This window comes from Pempheris klunzingeri, chromosome 12 (genome assembly GCF_042242105.1).
Source record: "Pempheris klunzingeri isolate RE-2024b chromosome 12, fPemKlu1.hap1, whole genome shotgun sequence".
Taxonomy (NCBI): domain Eukaryota; kingdom Metazoa; phylum Chordata; class Actinopteri; order Acropomatiformes; family Pempheridae; genus Pempheris; species Pempheris klunzingeri.
Genome location: NC_092023.1, coordinates 25,899,782 through 25,922,528, shown reverse-complemented (window position 1 = coordinate 25,922,528; position 22,747 = coordinate 25,899,782). Strand labels below are relative to the sequence as shown.

Genomic DNA, 22,747 nt, shown 5'->3' with positions numbered 1-22,747 from the left:
CTTGTGATTGATAAGAATTACCTCCTTTTGCATAAAATAGTGATATTACTTTTCATATGATATCAGAGAGCAAACACAATCCTTCAAATGAATCAAATAAGTCGATCGATTTTTTAAATTCTCATCGGTTCATTAAGTTGCTTGTTAACGCTGCAGCTTTATAATCTACTTGAATAATCCCATCACCTAAGCTGAACCTCATCTTAATGAGCATCCTTTTTCCCCCACGTGTCTTCCTGTGACTGTAACCTGCAGCTCCCTCCGGAGAGGAACACTGGAATTAAACAACGGCTAAACAAGAAACACTTTCACACACGTAATCCGCTTAAAACACTGAAGGGGGATTGTCGATAAATTGCGATAACAGCTGATACTTCCTCAGTGCACCAACATGCCAGTGAATCTCATTGCTCTCAGGCTTTGTTACATGCTGCAGCTCCTTTGCACTGCAGTGGATGTGATGGTGAAATATGATTCCATACTGCCATCTCATGGTGGCACAGAGCGGCACGGCCTTGGTGCTGTGCTGGCTGTGTCAGGGGAGCGTGTTATGGTATTACAAGGTTAAGGGCTTTAGTGGTGTTTACACAATTAGTGGACTATGGACATGTCACACCATTTACTCTCTGATGCTAAAAAGCAGCCATGTGGATCTTAATAAGGGGGGGGGGGGGGTGACATGTACAGCTGTGACAACAAACAACACAAGTGGGGAGAACACAGTGAAACAAACACACACAGGCACTGCAGTAGACATATTCAGTCACTAAAATACACCAACAATACAGTGTAAATGTTGAATAAATAATTCCTGCTCATTATGCAGAACGGCCCATTGTATTTCTGGGTAATAATTACTGACGTGTACATCACTAATGTTGCAGTTGGTAAATGTGGGGGTAACTGACAATGATAATCAGCTTGTATTAGGCCTAATATTAAGTAGATTATAATTTATGTTTTGTATCAATAAAATCTGCTACCACTAACTAAAGTAAAGTAAAAAGTACAATATCTGCCTCCAAAACATAGTGGAGTAGAACTAAAGCGGCATAAAATGCAATTACACAAGTAAAAATGCAAGTGCCCCAAAATTGTAGTGGAGTAAAGGTACTGTAAGTGTACCCATAGATGACTATATAACCTATAATCTGTCCATCATCCACAAACACGCACACTTTATGGGCCGATCAATTTGTTGCATGCTTGCGAAAGGTCTCATCAATTCTGTGTCAATAATCTCAGTGACTTCAGACTTTTTTCCGCTAGCCAAGACTGTAATCACTCGTGGCCTCAACCTCCTGCTGCTGTCCGTTTGATTAGATCACCATTGATAGCCCATGGTCTGTGAGGAGAAATGACTGCACACATGATTTCACATTCGCTGTGTGATTTTTGTGCTGAGAGGAATGCTGTTTTTGCCTCACTTGCGCTGATATACTCTTGAATCTGCCACCCGAGATCTGTTTTGATGCCTTGATAGCTTTCTCTGCCGTGCTCCTTCAAACCAGATTCAGACTGGCCTGCGGCGAGAGTAACAGGCCCTGCGATGTGACTCATCTTATCAGTTCTTACACTGATGTAACTGATATGTCAGAGTGTCATGCATCCATGATACAGATACATTGTGACTGTGAGAAAAGATGTCTGGGAAGCTGCTGTCAAATGTTAAAAAGTGTCTGCTGTCAAAGTCATTCCAGAGACCATTAGGCATTTGATTGGGATTTTTGAAGTCTCTTGTGAGAATGTTCGCTTTGTGTGTGTGTGTGTGTGTGTGTGTGTGTGGCTGTGTTAACTTGCTTACGTCATTCCAATGTGAGCCTGGTGTGTTCTTATGGCTTTTAATCATGAATGCAGCAAACTGAGTGATCCGTTAATAATTTGCACTTTAATATTCAAAGTGCTGCAGTACTAAGTGGCACACCGAACGGCACAAAACCAAATAACAGGAAAACAAGACTATGGTTTCATATTAAAGGTACCCACTTCAAACTGAAAATAATAAGCAATTATTCTCAGTTTAGAAATGTTTTTCCCACTGACTGAATGAAATAACCGAATAAACTGATGCTACACAGACCCAGTCCATCTACAGTGGGAGTAACAATGAATTTGTACAAACTAGCTGTGTGTAACTGGATTTTAGGCCCGAACAAGTGGCAACTTCTGGGGCTAGGACGTGCCAAAGATGGCGACAGACATGGAGGTGGCCACTGAGCCTCACTTTGTCTTTTCAGAAACCTCTGGGTGACATCACAGAGGCCATGATTAATACGGTCTATGGGCTGAAGACAGCAGCCAGTGGTTTCTATTGTCACTCATTCTCATTCACTCACTGATGGAGCCCCCCCCCCCCCCCCCCCCCCCCCCCCCCCCCCCCCACAGACTGCAATGTGTTACATACATCACTCGCTGGTTGGCAGTTTTATATCAAACAAGCTTGATAATTGCATAGACTCTATAAAACTGGATGATTCTCGCTTACCGGATGCTTTGAGATACATTAGAGTGACAGCAGGTACCATTATCATTGTAGATGCATACAGTCACTTCAGTCACTTCAGCTTACAGCGCATGAGTGTGGGGGCCCCCCTGGTGGCCGTGGGGCACTAAGCCACTGCTTCATTTGCTTATAGGAAAGTGTGTGTGTGTGTGTGTGTGTGTGATATACATTTTTACATATGGCAGTATGGCAGTGGTAAGCTGTAAGAGATTTTTTTAAAAGAAAAAATAAATGCTATTTTGTCCATTTTGACTACTTTCAACATGGAGAAATGTTCAGTACCTTAATGAGTATTTTAGATGATTACTGCCTACTAGTATTAAGAAGTGACTAAACTGTAGGGAGGGATGAATGTAGGATTTACTGTGGTGTGACTCTATTCTTCATTGTCCATGTTTACAGTAACGCAGTGTATTCAAAGAACTGCACTACATCATTCCAAACATTTTCCTCTCATTTCTACTTCCAAAATGTTGAGGGAATGAGTGCTGCAGAGTCTGTTTTTGAGATTAATTAGCTGCCATTCACACAGCATTATTTCATAATGACCAATTTATTAGGAAATGCAGCAATGATTGAAATTAATTTTGTGAGAGGAATTTTGCAAATTGAAACTTCACCCCCAACTGTTTTCACATGCTGGCTTCCCATATAATACATGCTGATTCAATTTTTTCCCGGCTATTTTGCATGTCTCTCAGTGGTGCATTAGGTCGGCTGTCTAATTGGTCTTGAGATTTCACATTATTACATTCAATTTAACAATTCTGAACAATTCATGCAAACAAAATATACAAAACATTTGCATTTTTTTCCAATGAGGTATTGATTTCTAAAGCCTGGGCTGGTCATTGTCATTGAGCTATGAAAACACAGTTCAATGACATTTCCACCACAGGGTACATTATGTCTTCCAAACACTTAACAATTCTGAATGATTTTTTTATTTATAATAACTGCCATTACATTTTGGTTTTGTTTTGTTCCAAAAACAGCGAGTTGAATGTGGACCAGTCAAATGTTATACACTTGCTTGACATCCGAACCTCACATATTGCTTTAAAGAGCCACCTTCATAATATATAAGGATGCTAATTGTGGTGGTTTGTGTTGCAACACCACATGTTAGGTTCAGCCACTGAAGGGACCCTCTGCTGTGGAAGAGGGTGCAAAGAGCTTTGCCCTGATAGCGGTTGCAAGTGGTATTATTGTATGATGAAATGTAACCATCATTAGTTCATAAAACTGCCAGTAATATTCATATGCATATGCATGCAATCAGCTACAATTGTGTCAGCGGTGTGTTTATAGAGGAATGGGAGAACTGCAGGGGATACAGAACTACACAGGGGGAGGTTAGGATCAAAAGCCTGACTGACCATCAGACAGTCAATGTATGATCAAAGCTCCACGTAAAATATCTGCAACAGAGAGTACTTGAGAAGGTCATAGCCTGCACCTTTGATACGTGGTAAAGGGATTTCTGATTCAGTTGAGGATCAGGACTTACAGTTCGATTCAACAAAGGCATTGACTTCAGGTCATTTTTGTCAGACTGTCTCATCTCCATAATCACAGCTCCTGTCCATCCAGACAGGGAGATGTCATTACACTACATTGCTTGTGACACTGACATTTGTTTAGCCTGTGTGTTGACATATTTAAACATATGTATGTAATCAGTGTTTAAGTCTATTTCTATGTGGTGCTTGTTGGAATAAGTGTCCTTTAATTCTCTAATTTGTTTATTTCATTGTGTAAATCGAGGTAGAAATGTTTAAACAAAATTTATATATTTTTGATACATGACAATAAGACTAAACTGGTGGTTTACATTTTCTTATTGTTTTGCAGTGTTGGCACATGTAGCACAGCGTAATGAATCGTTCCAGAGCTGCAATTAGCTGCTAAAAGTTGACTTTTTCCCCCAATATCACTAAGAAAGAACTTAAATCATAGATTACTTAAAATACACACTTCTAGGTAATGAAGTTATAAAAAAGAAATCTTTGCTTCCACCTGCAACCACCAAAGAGCAAAGTGTCCAGTTACATCTTTAAAGGAGAGCATCCTCATCCTGAATCCACATAATAAGTAATGTTGTGTTTCTTCGTACTGTATGATGATCTCAGACTGTCCTCTCACTCCGTATTCTGCTTACTCAGAGCGAACAGAGCTGCCGGGGAAAAGACTCACATTCTCCACCACCCCTTCTAGGACACTGCTGCCCTAACGTCTGCGACATGCAAACACACACATTTGCATGTCTGCAGGCTAGTGAGTCTAACACGCTGCACTTCTGATTTACATTTTGGATAATTATCAGCAAAAAGTATAAAGAGTGTACAAAAAGCATCCACACTACCCACATTAAACCTCTTTTATTGCTATCATTCATATTCATACACCAAATAAACATGCATAGTGTTATTATTTATTTACAACAGGTTAAGCAAACTGATGCCTATATTAACATGATACCACAGTATATAAATACATTTCACATGAAGATGTCCTAGGAGCTGTGAGGTTGGTAAACAACATCACCTCGAGGCATTTTAAGTCTCACGTCAGGACAGAAAGGGCAGTCCAGCGGTAGCCGTTTTCCTTTTTTCTGTTGCCCAATGTTGCTTTATAGTTGCTCCATTTATGTCCTGGCAATGTCACCCATAATGTTCTGTTTCATACCTTTGTTTCCTTCTTTGGGTATTCATAACCCTCTAAAATGCTGCTGTCCATTCACAGCAAACCAGCACTGATAATGTATTCGTGACCATGGAGCCATAGGACAATTGGTACTCTTGAGCCTTGTGTACGGATCAGCTTCATCACAGGGTGACAAAAATGTTCTACTTCCACATCCACAGTAACAGGAAAGCTCGAGTGGTTGCTCTTGTGGTTCTTTGGCTCCATATTGGCATTCATTTACTAGACGATAGCTATCAAAATTACAACCATGGTGCTGTAGTGTATAAAACCTGACTGTCACTGATCACTCATCCTTAGAAAGAATACGGTTCAAATAACTGAAAATGAGAACAGAAGGTCGAACATCCTGCACGTTTGCACCCAGATGACATCTCAAACCAACGTTGCATCATTAGCAATCAAAATACATATTGAATCCTTTCAATAGCATCAGATGAGCATTTAATTATCATTCACCTCCATCATATTGAACCAAAAACGAAATCAAGCAAAGCGGAAGAAAACTAAAGCTACACTTTATAAGCATGCAGAAAGAACAGAAACAAAAGTAAATCCTACTTTTCTATCATCGTCAGGCAAAGACAGAGTTTATTTGATGACATATTCAAAAATAGATAAAAAACGTGAAAAGCAATGCAGCTGAAATATAAACGTAAATAGTTTAAAAGGTAATGAACATTAAATAGATATTGACAATTTCAGCTAGCCATCATGTTCAATACACATCGAATGGTAGTTCTTAAAACTGGAATGAAATGATTTGACTGTATATCACAGCAATATCGAATACAAGAATAAATAAACATGCATCTCTGTTGTGAAACTGAATCCTGTTTTCCGTCTGAAATGCAGTGTCATGTTCATCTGCTTATTGACAGAATGCTGTTTCTGAATATCCCATGAATGATAATAAACATGATATTAACATTTCAAAATACTCTTAAAGGGATAGTTTGGATTTTTTGAAGTGTTGTTGTATGAGCTACCTACAGTAGATGGAGGGTGGGACACCCACGGTTTGGAGCGTGGAGGAGTCCAAGCACGGAAGCTAGGCAATGTATTGTAGCAGTCCAGGGCAGCAGAAAAACATATTTTAGCCATGTTAAAAAAAAGGCCCACCTGAAAAAACATCAGTTTAAATGGACGCTATACTCAGGAAGCCCTTTCCCACAGAGAACTGAAGCTGTTCTCTCTATTCTAGTCATTTTCCCTCACAGAAATAGCTGGTCTACCACCTTGTAAACCGATGAAAATGTACCATATGTAATGTGCACTGACACTGATATTGTTTTTCAGCACTGTCCATAGCAGGGGGACAGCAGGGGGTGGCCTTTTATACGGAAAAACCAGCAGTCCGAAAAATGTCTTGCCCTGGCAGACCTCTCACAAGGCCGGTCTCCAGCAAGCTGTTACTTAAACCCCAAGTAGAGTCTCCCATGAGGTCTCCATGTTGCCTTCTTCTAACACTCCCAGTGCCTGCTGTCGCCCCAGGTACACATGGTTGGAATATTTGGTTGGTGTCTGCACCAATGAGACATTTTCCCGACTATTTCAGACGGGTTTCTGAATAATGATATGACCAGTGGCATGGCACCCACTGACTATGGAAAGGTACTTAATACAACCATCCATCCATCCATCAATCATCTATACCGCTTATGGGCGAGAGGCGGGGTTCACCCAGGACTGGTCGCCAATCAACCACAGGGCGCTTAATACAGCCCCACTTCAAATAATCCAAACTAACCGTTTAAAGTCTCCTAGCTGAAGAACTCGAGGGTAACCAAGAGGAACAGTAAAATCAAATTGGAATCTTTGGTTTCCTTGGTTCACATCACTGGTTGCGAACACTGTATCACCTGAACTGAAACACTCGATATTCACACAGTGGAAGACACAGCCTAAAAACAGAGGACAGAAGCGTGGCATGTTCATGCGTTTTTCCATTCCGATAAACCATAGATGATGAAATCCTGCTGAAATATTTGGGCCATTTCATTCATATTCAAATCACTCGACAATGTCTAACACATCTGACTACTGCTTTATGTATAACGCAAGCAAAGCGAGCAACACTACCAGCAGCTCATAAAGACTTCTGCATACATCCCTACTGCATGGTACCTGTCTGTCTAGGCGTTCCTGTCCTGTATATCCACACCATTACATTGCATTACACCTGCCCAGGTAGTACAGAGACCTTACTCTGAGAAACGTCTTTAAGGCCTTTAGGAAGAAAAAAATAATCAAAAATGCAGAATGTTCCTTGATTGATTTTTGCGTTCAAAGCTTTTACACCAGTACCGACACAAATGTACGCGTTCCATGCTTTCCACTGCAGGCTGGGTGTCAGACTCTGGACATGAGTTTTTAAATTGATTATTTACACTTGGTCTGAAAAGACCTTAACACTGCAAACAATGGCTCCCCAGTTTGATGCTAAGTAAGTAATCCAAGCTTAAAAGCTTAAAACATCAGCCTATGTTCTCTTCCCGTTCACTTCCATTCAACGTGAGCGAAGGGGCAAATAAAACCTGATTGATTTTGTTGGTGGGGCAAAATCACACTTTCTTTGTTCAGAATTCACCTTCAGGGAATTGTGACATGAATTTCACATCAGCAGGTGATGGTAATTCGTCTGCATGTGTGACCACGCACTAAAACCTATAAGCTAGTTAGCTAGCTAGGTGGACAGTTCTAACAAATAGAAGAAGAGGTTAGCGACTGCGTTTTTGCAGCTAGTTGGTTGATTTAGGGCCTATTTACATTTAAATGCAGTGGCAGGACGCTGTGGAGTGCTGTTTGTGGGGTTTGTTTCTATGACAACCACCCTGACTGTGTATGGTTGAATAGCAATGCCCCTTTGCTGTCCCAGCTGCCCCCCCCCTCAATCTGACAGCCATAGGGTAAGGAGAATGTGGGGGCATGTCACAATCCGTCAACAATAAGCTGAATGTCATCGTCTCCTCCAAGAGCTACGGTTGGCTGGCGTTCTGCTCCAGGCCTATTTTTGGCTAACCGACGGGACACATCATAAAACTGTGGATTGACAGACATGTCTGGAGCAAGCTTCTCCTCCATTTTCTTGGCTAAAAGGGTGTCCCCACCTTTTCTTTTACATGACTGGTTGTCTGACAAAGAGCGACAGGTTTGACACCAGCGCCTTTCTGACAACAGCAGATTGGAATGCTCAGAGTGGCCGCAGAAGAAAATAGGAACGCTCTCGGTGGCCGCATGCCTCCACATACGCTCTCTCGTCATTTGGAACAATTCAAAACAGAATCTGGCGCTGTAGAGTAACTTTTGCATTGCTGTTGCTCAAGATGAGCTAAAGCAGCTAGATGAGCAAAACCTGGTAATGTTAGCAGTTACTGAGCCCTACTTAGGGAGGAGAAGCATTCTGTTGCTTGATATCTATATATTTCACTCTATTTATTCCTGTTATCATTACTTTCATGATGTCACATTTATGCCACAGAATTTATCATTGAACATTTCGTAGCTTCATAGTGTTTCATAGGCCGCCTTCTAGTGAAACTGCAGAGGGGATTTGTGTGATGGCGAGCGTCATAATACTGTTCATGGTGGCCAGATTTCCAGAATACAACTGAAGGGATCAAAGGCCACTACATTTATAGAGTCAATGAAAAGAATAAATGCAGGCAAAGAGAGACAGCGCTGCTCGGCGAATTAAAAATAACTCTCAGAAGGACACAGAAGAAAGAGAGATTTGAACAGTGAGGGGAAACGATCAGCCTTGGTTTATAGTTTTTAACACACTCTGCTTGTTGAGTTATTTTTCCAGCTCCTTTGCCTCTCTCTTTCACCTCACTTCTCCCATCCATTATTTTCCTATTTCGCTCTAAATGTTGTACCTGCAGGCAGGAATGGAAAATGAGGTTGTAAAGTATCAATGATCAATCCATCTCAACAGAGATTCAAAGTGGAGCAGGCATTTGGTCTCCCTCTGCAATGCTATAGGATTCTGTCATAAAGCCCTAAATTACAGCTCCATCTTCTCCGTGTCAGACAGTAACAACCCGCACGGTGAGAAACTTAAAATGAATATACTACAGCGCAAAATATGCACACTTGCCATTTTTATCCAACATTCTTTTTTTTTTCTATCTCAAGGTGTATCAGAATTGATCCAATCTCACTCAGTCAGTGTAAGATGAGCTTATCTTTTCTTTTTTTTTTAAACAAAACCAGCTGTATAAAAGCAATGACTCAATTAAAGGACACAATAACATTTCAGCATGGAGCTGTAATCATAAGCATTACTTTTCCCACAGAAACAACCCTACGAGTATGCTACTTCGCTCATGAATCCAAATGTAGAAATTTTACACCCTCGTCTCGAAACACACAAATAAATAACACTTACTGTACATACATATGGTAAAATTCACTTCTTGTCTACATACGCTCTCTGTCTCACGCTCCCTGGGACACATGCTGCGCTCAAGTGAATGCTAGAAGTACAGATAATATGTCCAGTAGAGCAGGTTGACCATGACAAAAGAGAGGGGGAAGGTGACTCTGGAGTAGTTGTCTATGTGGTGAGGGTTCTCCACGTGACAGCAATTGATGGAGCGGAGCACTTTGCGGAGGGTGGCCAGAGCAGTGAGGCACCAGTGGGTGGGCTCCGGAGGGGACGCCTCGGGCTTGGGCTCACTGCCCGAGGGGCTGGACGGGCTGACAGTGAGTTCTAGGGAGGTGGGAGCTGGGGGAGGAGCTGCGGCAGGTTCCTTGCGTCTCTTGGCCCTGGAGTGAGTGGAGATGGTGGTGATGATGCCGTTCACTTCGTCCTCAAAGTCGTGCATGTGGTGACCGTACTGCAGGAGAGTCAGAACCCAACAAAGAACGAGTGTTAAATGGAAGCCAAAACACGACACTATCTAACTGAGCGCTTGCAGCTCTTGTTCAACTCACCTCAAAGTCCTCGTGACGATATGACGGTGACGATGAGGACGGTGATGGTGACGACGACAATGACAACCATCATGAAGACAATGACAACAGCAATGATCACAACAAGGAGAAATTATATCCACAATCTCACCATGAGCATGTGTGCATCGACGTGACTGAGAGTGCAGAAGTGGGCCACGGCGTACTCAATGAGCGCTCCAAAGATGAAGCTGAAGCAGATTCCCAAGTAAACATCTATGGCCTTGATGAAGCAGTTGGCATTGGGCAGTGATGTCCGGGCTCCCATCATCAGAGTGGTCATGGTCAGTACTGTGGTCACTCCTGGCATATCAAACGCACACTTGATGAACTACGTATTGTTCCATCGACCACTAAAAGGTTGTTATTGTTATTTAGTCATGCATAATCAATGGACTATGGATGAATACTCAAATTTTCAGGAGCTTTTAAGCTGCCACCCAATAAATAGTTCAGTGAACAAAGTGTAAAGTATATTTACTGTTTGAAAAAAATGACTGAACATTGTTCATGTTAACTGAAACTAAGAGACCCAATGCAAAACAATATGTTTCAAAGTGGTTTTTGATAGAGGTCTATGGCACAGACATATTCTACATTAAGTGGACTGGATACGCCGGTACTTGTTTGTCGACAATGATATATTCTGCCTTATTCTGCCTTATCCTTCGACATTCATAGAGATACAATGGAGGTAGCATCATGGTGGCATCTCAGATGGAGATTTCTCCATCTCCGCGTGACTCGGACGCTCCCGAAATAACATGCACATGGGCAATAATCTAGTCAGAGGCAAAAAGAGCAGGTGCTTGAGCACCACCTGGGGTCTATCTGTGAAATGAATCCCTTTGTATCTGGTGTGCAAAGAAGTAGGATACCTTGTAGTTAGTTTGTTTGTTTTGAGAACCCCCTGCAGTATTGCTGGATCTAATTCAGTGCAACATCTATGTTTGGATGTTCTCACTAGACAACACCAGTGTCACACACGCTCTATTCAAGACCTCAGCCCTCAAACCAACATTTGTACTCGCTAAAGGTGAGCAAAAGTCTCTTATATCTGTGTAGTAGTAAATACTACTCATGACAAAGAGAGATAAGGTGGATGCTTTATCACAGCACCTGCAAAGACACACGACATCTAGAAAATCTAAAGAAATATGTGCTTTGCTCCATACCTATACAAATACGTGCTGGAACGGAGGACAGGGATATCCAGAAAGAAACCCACGAGAGGACAACAAGCAGGCTGGAGGGGACATAAGTCTCTAGGATGAAGTACAGAATGCTCCTCTTCAGCTCAAAGTGGAAGACCAGCTTGGGGTAATTACCTTTGAAAAGAGACAAAAGTTGGTCAGTATATTTGATAACAGAAAACTTACAACAAATCAGCACAAATCAGAGATCCAGCACATGGGGGCTCTACTTTTACAATATGTAACTGCTGTTTAAACATTAGTAGAGCCCCGGGAGTAACATTAGGCGTTAGTTTTGAAGGTCGTTGTCACCAGTTTCATAAACAGCCTCTGAGACAGATGTGTAGTGGTCCTCTACTGTGTACTGAGCCAGCTGTAGAGTGTCTAAACCGCTGACGGACTCATTTCCCCTGGTCCAGTAGAACATGACATCATTGATGTTGTAACCCCCTGGAAGAGAAAAATGTAGATGAAGATTACAGAAGTATAAAACTAAAGAGTGATAAAAGACAGTAGTGGAATGATTATATACAGGTTGATAGGACACGGGAGAATCAACTACATTTGATTTAAGTGTTAAATTGTTTTGGACATTGTGTCCTAAAGTGTTCACACCCTGGCAGTGGTGGGATTCGAACCCACGCCCCCGAAGAGACTGGAGCCTAAATCCAGCGCCTTAGACCACTCGGCCACACTACCTTACTTTACAGTATAGAAAATAACTTACAGAATGTGGAACGTGTCACTTATAGTACAGAACCCACAGGTAGTTATCACCCAGTTACTTAGCCTTATATCTGCCTTACACTGACATTTTTAAAAATCTATCTATCTTGCCAGGGAGAATTGGCAAGCTACAGACAAAACAACAATAAACAGCACACAGCAAGGAAACAAAACATAGAAGATATGCGTTAAAATCTAGACAAGTGTCAACTGACTCATTCACTGTTGTTCTTAGAAGGGCTTTGAAATTTGGAAGAGAGCTGGCATTCCTCAGTTTCAGCAGAGCACATAAAAGTATTCTTCCCCAATTCACCCGTGCACTTGGAATAGACAACAAAAACACTTGATGCGACCTGAGGCTATAACTACAGTCAGATCTCTGTGCAATCAAAGTGCAAACGTATGACGGGAGTTTATCCAGAACGAACAGGTACCAATGACTGAGCCTGTGAACGGTCAGAGATGACCCACCAGCCCTGGCGTAAAGAGTGCAATGATGAGTTTGAAACACATCTCAGAGCGCTGTCGTGTCTAACGAGTGCAAACAGTGTGCAGGTGCATTCATGATCAACAGATCGCTGTGATCGAGAACTCAAATGTGTCGCAGGAGTAGAACGGAGAGTGAGTGTAAGGAGAGCGAATGTCTGATTTACATTCGTTGCGTGGCCACAAACGTAACTCCAAATGAATGCTAATGTTGCTCCATGGCTGTTTGATGTGCACACAGTCAAGTGTTTGCCAGCACATGTTCGTTATAAAACTTTATAAGGTGACGGTGTGTCAGTGTTATAGGGTAGATAAAACACATAGCCCATAACATTTACTTCTCCTGGAACAGTTTCAGCACTTGGGCAGGTGGAAAGATGATTAGGACGTTACACATCAGCCTTGGAATAGAATTCCTCTGCTAGTGATGATGACGATAACGACGATGATGATAATGATGATGATGATGATGATACAGAAACAGTATTAGTCATCTTCACTAAACCCCAAAGCAGCTATGGAGGGAACAGTTGGGAGTGTTAATTGCTCAAGCTATGCTAAAGCCTGATCCTCTTATGGTTGAGTTGTTTGGGATTGCAACCCATAGTGGGTGGTAAATTCTCTCTGATGCTAAATATCAGCGCAGGAGAAACATTTGGCAAGAATCACAGGGAATGTGACAACATCTTTAAAAATCTAGTTCAAGACTTTGTGTTAAAGGGAAGCGAATGGGGAAGGACGGCGCAGCGCAACACTCAAGTCCACTTGCTATTAAAATGCAACAAAACACATGAATTTGACATAGAATGTAACTACAACAACCCGACAATGTTAATGTTTCATGCATGTAATTACACGCACAGTGGAAACGCACTTTCCCCTCATTATTCACTCTAACGCAGTTTGACACACAGAGCCCCAACAGGAATTGCTAATGGAAATGCATTTGTGGTGCTCATTCACTTCTTCAAAGGGGGTAGCAAAAGAGTCCTGATGAAGAGCTTAACTCTTGCTCCATGCAACAACAGACTAATCATGCATATTGCACCGAGCCCCGGAGAGCCCTGGTAACCCAAATAAAACTTGGAATAAGAAGGCGTTCAAAATGAGGTGCCCCTGCTAAGGGTGGTGCTGAGTTTGATCGGGCAACGTAACTATGATAACATCAGTCAATAAGAGCTGATGTGGCACTTTGACGAGAAAACAAAAGGTGGGATTAACAAGGCTAACCCTCTTTGGTGTATTTTTCTAATGTATCTGCAGAGGGAGCAAGAGAATAAGAAAAGTAAGAGCTGGTGCAGTTGGCTGAAGCGAGGATACGCCTCTGTAGTCTGTGGCACATGAAATGCTCTTTAATTTGCTGCTGCTCTCCCCATTTAAATCCATATAGAGTCATGTATTATTGACCAGCGTGAGCATTAACCAAGGAGCAAAGTCCCCTAATTAAGGGCAGTGGTGGCTTTGATGCTGAAAGGTCCTGTAAATTAACTGTTTTCTCTCACATTGTTTTTCTCTTACTAGAAGAACTCATTATTTTCCTGACCTAAAGCCCCGGCATTACTGTACAAGTTAGAGACACAAATGGGTAGTGACATGCTGTGCAATAGCATGGAAAGAGCAACATGGGGGTACATTCAACCTTCCGGTGCCCTGTGGCCCCCTCGAAAACAAGCAGTCACCATCCACAATGAGAGAGTTTTTAAAAGGGGCCGCCACCAAATGCAAAATAAATGCAAAAATCACTAAAGACTCTTCTGACTCTTTCCGCTGTCGGAAGGCAATAAATATTTTACCGCAATCCCGATCTAAACGCCAAGCATCCTCCCACAACGACTCGCTCTTTAAATCTTCCTCCTGTGCAGAGGATCCAGTTTTGGCATACAGCATTAAAAGAAATAAATCCTTGAATATACATCCTCATAAGGAGACAGAGAGACTGAGCAGGAGGGAGATGAAAATTGAAGGAGAGGAGGAACGGGGGGCAAGACAGAGGAAAAAAAACAGCAGAGATAGAGGAGCGGGATGAGAAAGAGATTGTAAGAGTGGCAGATACAGAGAGGGAACGATGCAGATATTTAGCCTGGATTTACTGGAGCAGCAGAGGAAGGATCCATCATCCTCTCAGTTACCTAACTTTAACCTCCAGATGTCTTTTTGTCTGTTAAGTGGGACTGAAGCTGCCGTTAAATGTTTTATTTGGCGCTGAGGTCCTGGTGGGCTTCTGGCAGGGATCAGACTTAGCTTAGCCTGGCTGCCTGTCATTTAGTAACATGGAGCAAAAGTGAGCTGGAAAGCAAAGACAGTAGATGAGGGAGGGAGGCTCAGAGAGGGGGAAGGGGGGGGATGGTTCCTTCCATCTCTTACACAGCCAAAAAAAATCCCTCTTGTCGTGTTATTTCATCTTAAAAACAATTTGGTTTAATTATAAATATACTGCCAGCACATTTCCACTTTGAAACCTTTGAAAATATGTCAAAATTAATTAAAACACTCACTTCTGTCAGGGTAATGTCAGGAAATTGAATTGAAAGGGAATATTTTTAAGCCTATCGCAGGATGTTAAAGTTCTTAAAATATTAATGGGAGATTTAAAAGATTTGTAAAATTAGGCTCGATATCGGCGGCACTGAAATACGGTGCCTATGGGCTTGTCAGAAAAAAGGCCGCTATGAAAAGCATATCTGGATTTGTAAATGACTGCGGCAGAACTTTTGGAACTGTGCATTAAAGGTGTGCAAACGTCTCGCTAAAACACATTGTTTGTTTTCTCAATACGTGGATTTCCTACCGTCTGCAAAGCCAGGTTCTTTTTTCTTCTTTTCACCTGCCTGTTGTTAGTGCACTGCTATGTTTCATTACTCCCACCAACTGTCTCTGGAGTGCATGTGTGCAAACAAACAAAATGGGGACCGACTCATGAGAATTATTCTCCACACGCAACGTGTGGGTGGATTTTTGAGCTTTGGAGTGATCCAGACCTGCTGTTTACCCCTGCGTTAAGTCTCACTGCTAAGCTAAGAGTAAAGCTCTCTTGCATGCTTCGCTAACAGACATAAGAGTTAATCGATCTACTCATCTAACAGACAAAAAAAGCAACTTGGCATGAGACAATTTTCACAGAAGTCATGTTCCAGCTTCATCTTAGTTCTCATGACGGTAGTTCATGACAAACACACACGGGATGACAAAATTTGCCCCTGCAATTTCTGTCTGTCTGACAGAAAAGCACGTAGGCACATACGCGCACCAGCAGTTTAGAAGATGAGAGAAAGTGATCCGTTTGATCCTTCGGTTTGATCAGATTCATTTGACATCATGCCCACCCACCAGCTCACTGCCACAGTCTCAAGCTGCGCAGCTCTGCTTGTCTTTATTAAGTGTGAAGTGTCCTTACAGCTCTCCAGTTGCAGCGTGCAGGTCTGCTTGTCCATGGGATACTTGGTCAGATCCATGTTGCAAGCCACGGTGGTGGTAATCCTGAAAAATAAAGGCACTGTCATTAAAGGGGAACGTATGCAGGTACAAGGTACAAGGTACAAGATGCTCTCTAAACCTTTCTCTTGCAAGCGTAAATATATCATGGGAGGGTTCCATACAAGTGATCGTTGGCAGTCTTAATAATGCGTGCATGAATTTGTAATGACCAGTGTGATGTAACCATGACACATTGTCTCTGGAGCCCTTCCAGTGGCTGAATCAGTGCTTGAGGGAGGATATATCAGGTAGATATAATCATAGTGGACATTTCACAACACTCAGCAGTCACTGCAGTCACATCAACTTACAGCGCTTCCTTTTACTAAGCATTTTTTGACTCAGAAGTCAATATTAGGATCGTTACATAAATAGCAGCCCTTATGTTGATTCATAGTTAGTGAAAGGGGCACCGATTTCATCTATGAAATGAACATTGTTTGTGTACTGTGGCACACTGACTTGGGAAAATGGAGGCAGAGCCACAGAGAATCCAGCAGGGCAGTCTACCATGCACCTCGACTGGTACAACAATCTGTGCTGTCTGATTGGCATCTCTAGTCTTATCGGGAATCTGGATTTCTGATTCCTGTCTCCACGATATTATTCATTACAAAGAAGTATGAAGTGTATCCCCCTACCTCAAAAGTAGCATACAGCAGTTCTAATTGAATCCCCCCTCTTAATTGCTCAGCCTTTAACTCCATTCACCTCAGTGCTTTCCCGTGTATTCCCCCTGGCACAGCACTGAAACATTTACCACAGCTGTCCTTCTCCTTCAGCACCTCACATTTCTAACTGCACTCTGTCCTTTTTCACAGCCTCAATCCCCTGAGGTGGCCATCTCTCTCCTGACTATCTTTTTTTTTTTGCTTTGTTTTACTCTCACTAGTCCTGCTCTCTGACTGTGAAGCCACATTTCCTCTGTCACGGTAAAGCCCAGAAACGGTGCGGTTCTCTGTGGAGGCAAAAGTCCGTGAAGAATGAGGCACACACGCATTCAGAGCAACATAAATCACCGTACATAACAATGTCATGCACTTAAAAATAAATCAGAACTCACAGACAGTATAGAGATGTGATTAAAGCGATGGCATGACTGAATACCAGACCCAATAGACTATAACATACATTTCTTCCCCCATGATGGTTACAAAGCTGCCATTAGCTGCCATTAACAGTGCGAATATCTCCCACGTGATCGGAACATGTGTTACCTCGGCATTAAAAGAAGTTCAGCACTACAGGGATCAAGGCACAAAAGCATTGAGTGAGTGGAGGGAAATCAGGACCATGGACAGTTCTTACATATGCGTATATATAATCCACAGACAGGCTGAGGTTAAAGCACGTGACAGATAAACAGTAGGATGTTTAAATCCCATCATCACAGGCTTAAATTGCTGGATCATCTATAACCTGTCTGCGTGGCCGATTATCTAATCAAAAAGCCAAAGCACGTTCCACAAGCTTGCCAAGAGCTTGTCAGACGTTAAACTCTTGCATGCAGAGCAATGAATGCTGGAAAGGTTCTAACGGGACTTATGTTGCTTTGGTAGCCCACAGCTTTATGTATTGACAGATCTCATGCTCCCGTACTCATGCAAGCCAATACCCAAGTAATAGAATTGACACAAATGCCTGCTTTGCAGTCACATTATCTCAAATTCAACCCACGCGTCCTCCCTCGACCAATTTCTTCTCCATTCCCCAGCCTGTACTTTTCTTTGTCTGTTGGAGCAGCAACACAACAAGCAATGAACAAACAAAGCTTGTCCGTTACCGCACCTCAGCGCGTACAGGACGGTCCCGTTGGGGAAGATGCGGATCAGCCTGTTCTCCACGGTGATGTCGTGGAGGAAGGACTTCTTGGAGTCGACGATGAAGGTGTCGGGGACCCAGAGCAGCTCCACCAGCCGCCCGTCGAGGCTCAGGCTCTTGTTGCCCTCAAACACCAAGCGCTCATCCGTCCAGCGCTGACGGAGGAATATGGTGGCGGTGTAGTCCTGCAGGACGGGGGATCAAAGGTCACAACAGGGCTGACGGGCTATTTTAACAAATGCTGACAAACCAAGCTCCCCCTGTGTTCTTGTGCTTCATTAGGCAGCTTGTGACTTTCTTTGCATTGTTGGGTATTGATGCCGTTCGGTCCCTAAGCCCTTCTGTGCCTGAAGCAACAGTAATCCACAGCATTGTTTCAAGTCAGCGAGTCTGCTGTGGTTTTTTGAACACTGAGCATATTTTGTACAGGATACCAGTTCAAAAAGTCCTGATGTTACATCATGTGTAGCCACGGAATCAGTTTCTTAAAATATCCATCATGATTATCTGATTGACTTTGTTGACCTCTGACCCTTTTGAAGTCAAAAAGGTAAAGTATGTGAGTAAAAAATAATTGATCGGTTTTGGTCTCTGTTACTTAAGTTTACATAATACTAGTTTTGTAAATGACCGCAATGCTTTCCATCAAATGTTTCGTCATTTTGATGTTTAAACATTTTTAAATTATGAAAAATGTTAATACATCTACAGTGTAATACATCTATATCTTAAACCATTATTAGTTCTGTTAAACAATGGCACTACAACAACAATATAGTTTTTGGCCTGCGATTCAAAGTGTTAAGCGAGACAAACAGGACCCAGCGACCTGTAAACTGAATAACTGTTGAACTTGTTTTACCATGTTGATCTCTGAGATGGTGTCGATGCTGGCGATGTCCAGGCTCATACCCACCGTCACAGGACCGTCTAGAAACAATGAGGAAACCAGTGATAAACTGTTGGATGTGTCGTGTATGGCATGTTCCCACGCTGCATAAACCCCACCGTTCAAACATATGCCTGTGAGTGTCAGTGCAGACATGTGACCGGCTTATACGGCATAAACAGGGTATATTGAGGAGGTATAGGGATATAGGGTTGTATAATGACACACAGAGTTGTATAATCAAAGGTTATTAAAGGACAGCATATTTAAAAAGACCCCTCATCGCTGGCAAATCAACAGCTGCAGTCTGTCGAGTGTGAACCTCCTTGAGGGAATTAGTTCTCCCTGATTCACCATCAAAGAGGGAAAACTTTGGCGCACTCCTATGTTTCATCTTCCCATTCTCCTTCTCTCTCACTTATCAATCTTCATTTCTTTGAGAGAGATTAATGAGCCTGCCGTCTTTTTGCAGATACTGTATATGTGTCATTTTGTGTGCCTGCTGTAGCTGTGTGTGTGTGTGTGTGTGTATGGGTGTGCAGTTACTGCACGCATGTGCATCTACTGTAAGCAAGCGTGTTTCCTGACATTTCATGTTTGCACACAACATCAGACAATGAAAAGAAAAACATTAAATGAAGACATTTGTCTGATTCTTTTACAGTTTAGCTTTAAAGGAATAGTTCAACATTTTGTGAATTAATGCTTATTCGCTTTGTGGTGGAGAAGATCTACATGACTCTCATGTTATCCTGTAAAAACGGGGCTTCTGCTAGCAGCTTAGCTTAGCTTAGTTTATCTTAGCTTAGCATAAGCATACCAACACCTCTAAAGCTGACTAATTAAAAACAAATACTGACGTGTAAAAACAAAGCACGTCAGTCTTTATGCTAAGCTATGCTAATGGTCTAAGTACATTATAAGTACATTACACAACATGTCAAACTAATCTTTTATGGCTAGTTGCACATTAGACACCATGATTACGTTTAGAGTGACGGGACATTGGGACCCACTGGGACCTGCACCTTGCACCAAAATGTTGAAAATATTTGAACTCACATGCTACTGTGTGTACAGAGCCATGAAAACACACAGTACAGCATTAGAGAGGAGTGCATGGTGAAAGCACTACAGGTGTCACATATTTCTGGTTGATTTCTTTCTTTGTCCTCAAGGGTTAGGGTATGAAGAACATCATTGGCAGTTCTCACGGCGCTAGTAATGCTAATACAAGCATGTGGGTGTGTGAATATGTGTGTTTACCATCGTTTTTACCATCACTGTGTGCCAAACTGTGTGTTCCTAGGCGGGAGGACTAGTGCTCACGCTGAATAGCATTCGCCTTGGTAAAGTCCGAGGTGTTATTACAGATCAAACAGCACGTAAACAAACCATAATCTCATTGTGACGGATTCCAGGGGGCTCAGAACAATACAGCGAGGGATTTGCAGGGAATGACGCTTTCAGGGAACGTTGTTCCTCTGAAAGCGTACGCTGAGATTGTCTCTCTATTGCAAACAAATGAGTTGCTTGCAGAAAATTGGAATCGAAATCACAACGCGCTTTGATCTTGGTTAAACTAGTTACAACATTATATTTTCAGATTTATCTAGATATTAGTATTTCAGTATATCATGAATCCTCTTACTGGCCTCAAATCAGGCCTTGCTTGATTTTGCCTGCGTGTGCTTCCTTATCATTTTTTCATGATATTCAAAGCACTTATGGGACAAACTTAATTTTAAAAGAGAAATTTGAGTTAATCTCATATCATACTATACATATGCGGTAAATTTAAATGTATGTATGTCAGCGTATATTACTCCGATGGGATGTGCAAGCACAAAATTGCTATATGAACCCTTCTCGCTCTCTGTCAAACACACATTTCCCCTGAGTGCTCTGTCATTTCCGTGGCTGCATGTGTCTGCAGTTTCCTTACTGTCAAAGAAGGGCCTGAGGTACTTGTTGTAGCCTTTCATCAGCCTCTGAATAGTGGGAGGCAGAATCTCTCCTTCTTTCACTTCTGCGTTGAGCAATGAGCTCTCTAACAACCTGAGAACAGAGACAGAGAAAGAAAGAGGTGGAGAAAAACAGAAAGAAGATTTTTATTTTTTCCCGTGTCTCCTCCTGTTGTGCATTACCCGGCAGATTCCTCTTCGTAGCCACTGCACTATTCACAGAATCTGCAGGGTGTCAATTGAGTTCCACAGCAAACCTTACAAACCACGCTGAGTGGAAGAAAAGACGTGGAACGGGAAAATGAGATGAGAAAGAACAACAGGACACAAAAAAAAAATGCCTTTCTTATTTATTAGATTACCTTGAATTGACCAGTTTCAGTAAATTTGAAATCTTTCATTTCTCCATTTTTCTATTCACTTACGCCTTTAAAATTACCATTTGCTTTCATGACGTTTTTTTCTTTTCCTGTTGTTTCTCCGTGCTATCCTTGAAGGCACATTGAAGTGTGGGAAGATGATTATATTGCTGGCAATTGCAGCAGGGGAAAAGAACACTCATTGCGCCTTCCCCAGTGGTATGTGTGTTTGTGTATAAATCAGGCTCTAAATACAGAATGCCTGCTCTGTAGAGAGAAAGCCCCAGGGCACGTGCCATGATGTAAGAGAGGCTGTAGCAAGACAGATCAGGCCATGTGCAGAGGCAGAGACCCCCTCTGTCACTCTTACGCTGCTGTAGTCAAATGTGTGACAAGGAGGGCAAGAATATCGAAGGAGGATGGCCTGCTTTTCTCATCCCACAGCATCATCAAACATCCGCACATTCATGAGTCATTCATCAATATGGCGAAGACGCTGCACTTAATTGTCATACCTTAGTCTCTGTAAACAAGTTAATCTACTTGGGTCAAGATAAGTGGTTGTTCCTGTCTCATGCCAGTGTGTTCCACAAACCCTGCTGCTTCTCGTCATAACAGGCTGCCAAAGCAACTTCCCTTTTTCTATTTTGTGCTATAAAACAATTGTCGCTACGCAATCCAGTAGCTTTGCCACTATAACTGACCCTGTGGGACGTATTTTTCTTCTCGGTGATGACCTTGTTTGTAGATATTAATTATAGAAACATCTCAAGATGTAAGTAATGATTTATTAATTATTAAAGTGCTCCATGTAACCCATTACAGCTTTGTTTGCTGTGGGGAGACACAGTCATTGCATTTAATGAAATGAAAAGTCTACAGCTGGGGTTAGCAGCTCTGTGAGGCTGCACTGCGATTAACATTTGTGATTAGCACCAAACACAAAGTACAAATGAAGCTGAGGGAAATGTCATTAGTTTTAGAGGTATTTAGTAAAAAATCAAAGTATTGGACTGAGAGATATTTAGCCTGATGGCCTGTGGGGAGCAGGAACGTCTGCAGCAGAATTCACAGCAATCCATCCAATAGTTGTCGAGACGTTTCACTTTCAAATTAGAGGACCTTGATTACCTGTGGTAATTTGTATGGAAATCCATCCTGTATTTGTCAGTGGCATACTTCATCTTGGTACCACGAATGTTTGTACCAAAATTCATTCCAATGCTTGCAATATTTGTGAAGATATTTCAGTCCAGGACCAAAATGGTGGACCAACCTGCCAACACCGCCATCCCTGGAGCCCTGATGCTAGAAGGTATTATTTGACAATAGACTGTGTGTGACAACAGAAGTGGACCTAGCTTCCAGGTCTGAGCAGCGAAACCAGTGCAGAAGTGCCTTAAATCTGCATTCCTCCCAATAGCCAGCAGGGGGCGACTCCACTGACTCCAAACAGAAGACTCAGTCACTTCGCAGTGAGTGTCCAAATCGATTTTGTGAAAGGATTACTGGTCCTCTCCATTTCTCCCATATGAGAGGACGGATTGTTCTACTGGAGAATCCACCACACAACACACACACAGGCCTCAAAAAAAAAAAAAAACCACACACACACATAAAAAATCTTCCCTATAAAACTCAGAACTTGTTTCACCTGACTGTGTCAAATC

At 42.2% G+C, this 22,747-nt stretch overlaps 1 protein-coding gene and 1 non-coding gene across 2 annotated transcripts in view; both read right to left on the bottom strand.

Annotated features, from left to right (window-relative positions):
* Positions 1-9,687: 9,687 nt before the first annotated feature.
* The window catches only part of LOC139211340 (gamma-aminobutyric acid receptor subunit pi), a 30,761-nt gene continuing 17,701 nt past the window's right edge, over positions 9,688-22,747 (bottom strand). The window contains exons 2-9 of the mRNA XM_070841631.1: positions 20,700-20,812; positions 18,728-18,795; positions 17,833-18,050; positions 15,965-16,047; positions 11,671-11,808; positions 11,341-11,493; positions 10,278-10,468; positions 9,688-10,050 (exon numbers count right to left, since the gene is read on the bottom strand). Coding sequence (XP_070697732.1) covers positions 9,688-10,050; positions 10,278-10,468; positions 11,341-11,493; positions 11,671-11,808; positions 15,965-16,047; positions 17,833-18,050; positions 18,728-18,795; positions 20,700-20,812 — 1,327 coding nt within the window. The remainder of the gene's footprint in view (positions 10,051-10,277; positions 10,469-11,340; positions 11,494-11,670; positions 11,809-15,964; positions 16,048-17,832; positions 18,051-18,727; positions 18,796-20,699; positions 20,813-22,747) is intronic.
* On the bottom strand, positions 11,976-12,057 carry trnal-uag (transfer RNA leucine (anticodon UAG)). The gene has a single exon. It is a non-coding gene; the product is annotated as a tRNA-Leu (tRNA).